The sequence below is a fragment of the Centroberyx affinis genome, unplaced genomic scaffold, assembly GCF_046629955.1.
Source record: "Centroberyx affinis isolate AG114_WGS23_722 - 3 ecotype Tasmania unplaced genomic scaffold, CSIRO-AGI_Caff_v1 ptg001967l_1, whole genome shotgun sequence".
Taxonomy (NCBI): Eukaryota; Metazoa; Chordata; class Actinopteri; order Beryciformes; family Berycidae; genus Centroberyx; species Centroberyx affinis.
In genome coordinates, this window is record NW_027280318.1 from 72394 (window position 1) to 78393 (window position 6000).

The following is a 6000-nucleotide window of genomic DNA, read 5'->3' on the forward strand; positions in this document are numbered from 1 at the left end:
AGCCTATGAGAGGTTTGGCGTTACCTTGCAGGATTTGCAGAGAAACTCTTGACATCTAATTATATCATCAAATTACATCTTACTTCTCAGTCCAGCCAAATTACAAAATATTCACTCATGGCTAATTCAAATACATCATAGTGGCGTTGTACTATTTTTCTTCTCCTCCAGGGGGAGTATGACACCTACTATAATGAAACACCTCCTCTCTATAGGTTTAAAACACTATTAATGTCATAGCGGTGTCTATACAGCAGAGTGGCGCAGCGGAAGCGTGCTGGGCCCATAACCCAGAGGTCGATGGATCGAAACCATCCTCTGCTATCTCTTTTAAACGCCGACACTAAAGGTATAAAACTGATATTGTCGTGTCTCTGATGTAAAATGCATAAAATATGACTGCTGCAATAGAGGAGGTATGAAAATACTACATCTGTCAGGAACAACTCTATTCTTAAATGCGAAGTCATCGCTAATTTGCCACCATATATTGATAATTCATACAGGATTGATTCGCTGTAAAGGACTGACAATGAATGGGTCCGTTGCGTCGTCTTTTCTGCAGGAGGGTGTATTTCTCGTGGATGTATTATAGGTATTTCTAGGTGGATTTCACAAAGTTCTCCACCACCCTCTCATGGCTGAGGAAGGTACAACCCGCCCCTGTCTCGGACAATAACACTTGTTGATATGGACATGAATCACATTAAACTATCATGATATTACCCTAAAAACAGGTATAGTAAGTAAGTAAAAATGCAGTATAAAACGCAACCATCCGGTTAGATTAAATGGATCGTTTTGTCTTGAAACCACCCTTGTGTTTTCAGTCTATGCTTCTCAGGGTGACTACATTTTTGTTGGACACACGAGCAACATTTGGAGATCGACAGTAAGCTATAAATGAAATTATTGTATAACGAGGGAGAAGAAAATCAAGTTAGCCGTCAAAAATCAATGTGGATAGCACAGTGAGGAACAAAGGAATCATACTAAGGAACAAAGATATCGTGGAAAAAATATTTTTGGTAGGTGTTGCCACAGATGCCCATTCAAGTCCCCTAAATGTTGCCTGTTCAAATCAAATCGCCCAACTTTTTATTTTTGTTTGAGAGAGGGTCTTGTGGTAAACATTGTCAAAAGTTAAACGACTTCTTGATGTTGAGCCAGTATTGTATTAGAACTGACTCGTTCACACACACACACACACACACACACACACACACACACACACACAGAAAGAGAGAGAGGGAGAGGGGAGTTGTTGTCTGTGTATTATGTTTCCATTTCTGTCACCACTGGCAACGGAGTTCCCACCCCAACTAATATCCAATCACAACTACGCGTTAAGTTTCATTGACCAATGAAATGCATGGCTCACATGACTGACATTTAGTTGAACCAATTGTATTTATTGGCCGCCTCGGGTTGGCAAGCTCCTACCGTTTCAGGTTAGTCCGTTGCAGGAGTTTTGGGAAGGGAGCACCGTTGTCTTGTTCACTCGTTCAGAAGTTATTCATATTCGACCAAAATGAGGGAAATCGTGCATCTGCAGGCGGGCCAGTGTGGCAACCAGATTGGAGCCAAGGTTAGGATAATTTTGTGGTTTAAACGGTGCGCCTAATTCATTATAAACATGTTGAATTGGTTTGGGCGGGTAGGTAAGTTAGCTAACGTTAACTTTAACTTGGCGACAAAGCTAATGTTAGCTTTGGTGCCCATAGCTACCGTTGTGTTTGCGTTGCCAAGGTAAGCCAAGCTAGTTAGCCAGCTAATTTAACACCTGTCCTTCCTTCGTTTCCCCGGTTCTAGTTCTGGGAGGTGATAAGCGATGAACATGGCATCGACCCCACCGGGACATACCACGGTGACAGCGACCTGCAGTTGGAGAGAATCAACGTCTATTACAACGAGGCAACAGGTAACTAACGTTTATTAACATTAGCGTTAGTTGGATTAACGTTATCTAATGTCATTTGGAACCGAATTAACTACTACAGGGAATGGTTGGTAATTACACCATTTTCCACCAGGAGGCGTGCTTAATCCACTAGAAACTAGACTACTACTCAGAATTACTCTTGAAGTCAGTGGCTCCTTGCTAGGTTTGAATATATACCGAGTTACAGTCGTCCCGTTTCCCTGATACGAAAAATCAACAACCCTTTATATTAAATATATTTTCTGGGACGAACACGACAATTTTGAGTCAGTTTTAATCTAATAATTGCAGAATAATATAAGTGACCGACTTCGGCCGATGTATTTTTGATGTAACACTAAAAAAAATGAAGTAACGTTATATAATCAGCAACCGCAATGATAAGTAGCGCAGGAAAAAAAAAAAGAAGCGGGAAAAAGTTGGGAACACAATAGCAGGATATGTAATAAGACTCCTATCCAAACCACGAATTTTCTGTCGTCCGTTAACCAAATTTACACATTTATTTTTTACTTATTAATAGCGTGTCGTGATCTCATGTCTGCTCTATCACATTTGGCTGTCTTACTGCCAACATACATTATAATCGTAAGAATTTATAACTTCGTAATATGAACAGGTATTAAGGAACCCGGGGAGCGCGCGTTTACCTACAGAGAGCGTCTCCTACGTAATTTGATCTTGACGCCGTACGTAAACGTTACATGAAACCGTTGCCACCATCTTGCCAAATGCAACGGCAGTTTAGACCGTTGATTGACGTAACTTTTGACATTTTACATTATGTCACCGAGGTCCATGCCTTGTGAATAGATTAATGTTATATCATTACACTGGGCCAGACTTTTCAGTGCTGTTGTAATTTTATCACCTTGTCCCGGACAGAAACCATAATGTAAATATCATAGGCAGTGCAGTTTTTCCCCCTTCCCTTTATTTCTGTCTTAAACTGAACCTGTAAATCCATGTAAATCCTGATCTTTAATGTCCCCTCTGAGATTGTTATATTTTACTGTTTGTGTAAATTATTTTGTATATCCTTCCTCCAATAATTCTTAACCCTGTGTTTGCATCACTAGGTGGCAAGCATGTTCCTCGTGCTGTGCTGGTGGACTTGGAGCCGGGCACCATGGACTCTGTGAGGTCTGGTCCCTTTGGGCAGGTCTTCAGACCGGACAACTTTGTCTTTGGTGAGATTTTTTATGTGGTCATTCATCTTTATATAAGCCTGTCTCAGCTAACCCATTCAATCTTCATTGTTGGCTAAATATATTTTAATTCGTAGGAGGCAACATAATAGGCATATTTCAAGTAATATACGAGTTGGGAGGTTTTGAAATGATGGCAGTGATATATTTCTGTGTGTATGTGATCCACAGGTCAGAGTGGAGCAGGTAACAACTGGGCTAAGGGCCACTACACCGAGGGAGCCGAGCTGGTGGACTCGGTCCTGGATGTGGTGAGGAAGGAGGCAGAGAGCTGCGACTGCCTGCAGGGCTTCCAGCTCACCCACTCCCTGGGAGGAGGCACCGGCTCCGGCATGGGCACCCTGCTCATCAGCAAGATCCGAGAGGAGTATCCAGACCGGATCATGAACACTTTCAGTGTGGTGCCTTCACCTAAGGTACAGGAACACGTAATGCATGCAAATGTTACAAGCCTGTATGTCTGAGGCTAGTATTTTTCAGTCAGTGTTAGTCCAGAATTGCCCTGTAAAGAATATGGATTGAGGCTAACAGAACACACATCGACATGACCGTCATGCTAGGCGAATCATGTTCTGATCTTTGTTGTATGCCCTTCATCTGTCTTCTCCCTCTCCACCCTCCTTCCTCTGCTTTTCTCTGCCCCCATTCATTCCCTCTTTCTCCTCTTTCTCTCCCCCCCCCCCCCCCCCCCCCCCCCCCACTCCAGGTGTCGGACACAGTAGTGGAGCCCTACAACGCCACGCTGTCCGTCCACCAGCTGGTCGAGAACACGGACGAGACCTACTGCATCGACAATGAGGCCCTGTATGACATCTGCTTCCGCACGCTCAAACTCACCACGCCCACCTACGGGGACCTCAACCACCTGGTGTCAGCCACCATGAGCGGGGTGACCACCTGCCTGCGCTTCCCCGGCCAGCTCAACGCAGATCTGAGGAAGCTGGCAGTCAACATGGTGCCCTTCCCCAGGCTGCACTTCTTCATGCCAGGCTTCGCCCCCCTGACAAGCCGGGGCAGCCAACAGTACAGGTACGGAGCCCCGGTTTTCAGAGACCGGATCAGGACCTTAATGTGCATTTTAATAGCTTGAACCCTGTGTATGCAATAAAATAATTTCCGTTCCTCAGAGTGAATCTTCTCTCCTTCCTCTTCCAGAGCGCTGACGGTTCCCGAACTCACGCAGCAGATGTTCGATGCCAAGAACATGATGGCGGCGTGCGACCCGCGCCACGGCCGCTACCTCACCGTCGCCGCCATCTTCCGCGGCCGCATGTCCATGAAGGAGGTGGACGAGCAGATGCTGAACGTGCAGAACAAGAACAGCAGCTACTTCGTGGAGTGGATCCCCAACAACGTCAAGACGGCCGTCTGCGACATCCCGCCCCGCGGCCTCAAGATGGCCGCCACCTTCATCGGCAACAGCACGGCCATCCAGGAGCTGTTCAAGCGCATCTCCGAGCAGTTCACCGCCATGTTCCGCCGCAAGGCCTTCCTCCACTGGTACGTAGGAACGGCTGTCGTTCACGCCAGTTAGTTAGAGCTCCCTGTGCCCAGAACTCAGACTGGGAAATACCCACTAACAGTATACTAGTAAAAAGCTTTCCTTGCATTTATCTCATTTCACAATGCAAAATTAAATCCCTCGGTCCGGTGCATCGATGACTTTGCTGCATTCAAAAGATACAAAGAGGCTAGTAGTATTTCAACCTGAGGAGCGATGTTTTTTGTTGTTGTTTTTCCCTGCCAAACTATAATTTTGTAACATAAAATTACCAATGTCGTCATTATTAAACCATCATCCTCGACTGTGTTTCAGGTACACCGGCGAGGGCATGGACGAGATGGAGTTCACCGAGGCCGAGAGCAACATGAACGACCTGGTGTCGGAGTACCAGCAGTACCAAGACGCCACCGCCGAGGAGGAGGGGGAGTTTGAGGAGGAAGGGGAGGAGGACATGGCCTAGAAAACCAGGTCCCGAGTGTGTCTATGCAGGCGTCCAAAGGGTTTTTCTCCAGTTTTCACTGTTCACTGTTTTCACTGTTTCTATCTACTGTCACTGCTTCTCTCGTTCTGTTTTGTGTGTGAATGTTTGTAACTCCTCCTCTTTTTCACGGTTTGTATTAATCCTCAGACTCTGAGGCTGCAAGTTTGAAACAAATTTCTACTAAAAGTCGATCCGCTATAATCTGTTAATGTACCAGCGGCTAATTCTGGACAGCCTTTGCCAAATTCTACAACTTGCACTCTATGATATGGACTTACATTTTTTGCTTCCCCAAAATGTATGACATTTAGGCACAAAACTCTTCCAAGAAATTGCACTAAAAGACTGAAAGACGCAAAGAGTGTGTGTCCGAAATTGGCCACTGGTACATTATCAGAAATGTGCATTTTCTGCAATGTTTTAAAGTTGAAAAAAATGAGATGGTTTTAATAGACTGAATGTTTTTGTTAATGGTCTTTTACTGTGTGGATTAAATCTGAAAAAAAAACCTTTATCTGTAAATTTCTCTTGTTTTTTTATATAGGTTTGGCTTAGTAGATCATCATGTGTTGCTGTTGTAACCGGTACAGTCATTAGAATTTGATGTTAACATTTGTCTGTCTCACATGGAAAAGTCATGTATCCAGTCAAACTTTACAGGAACTGACAAAACTAGCTGGTGGACAGCCATCAATTCACATCTTAAAAGTATATTATCACTGGTTTGGTTTGACCTTAGTGGCATACATAAAAAAAAAATTATAATAATATAAGTATTTCTTAAATGGAGGATCCAGCCTGTAAAAGCATTTCTAATTTTATCAGCAATGGACTTAGTTATGCACTGTTCTTTAAAATTTACTGT

At 44.1% G+C, this 6000-nt stretch overlaps 1 protein-coding gene across 11 annotated transcripts; it reads left to right on the top strand.

The window, feature by feature from the left end:
- Positions 1 to 1469: 1469 nt before the first annotated feature.
- Positions 1470 to 5637, top strand: LOC139653779 (tubulin beta-4B chain). Of its 11 annotated transcripts, none has more exons than XM_071530750.1 (7): positions 1470 to 1588; positions 1813 to 1921; positions 3022 to 3132; positions 3322 to 3566; positions 3857 to 4179; positions 4306 to 4650; positions 4967 to 5637. In XM_071530750.1, exons 1-7 carry the CDS (start codon positions 1532 to 1534, stop codon positions 5112 to 5114), a joined length of 1338 nt encoding a protein of 445 aa, XP_071386851.1. In that variant the 5' UTR covers positions 1470 to 1531; the 3' UTR covers positions 5115 to 5637. The 11 variants fall into 11 exon arrangements, with proteins under 11 accessions (XP_071386851.1, XP_071386857.1, XP_071386858.1 ...); XM_071530756.1 differs by having other exon boundaries at positions 3857 to 3960; positions 4561 to 4650; XM_071530757.1 differs by having other exon boundaries at positions 3857 to 3928; positions 4556 to 4650.
- Positions 5638 to 6000: the final 363 nt, after the last annotated feature.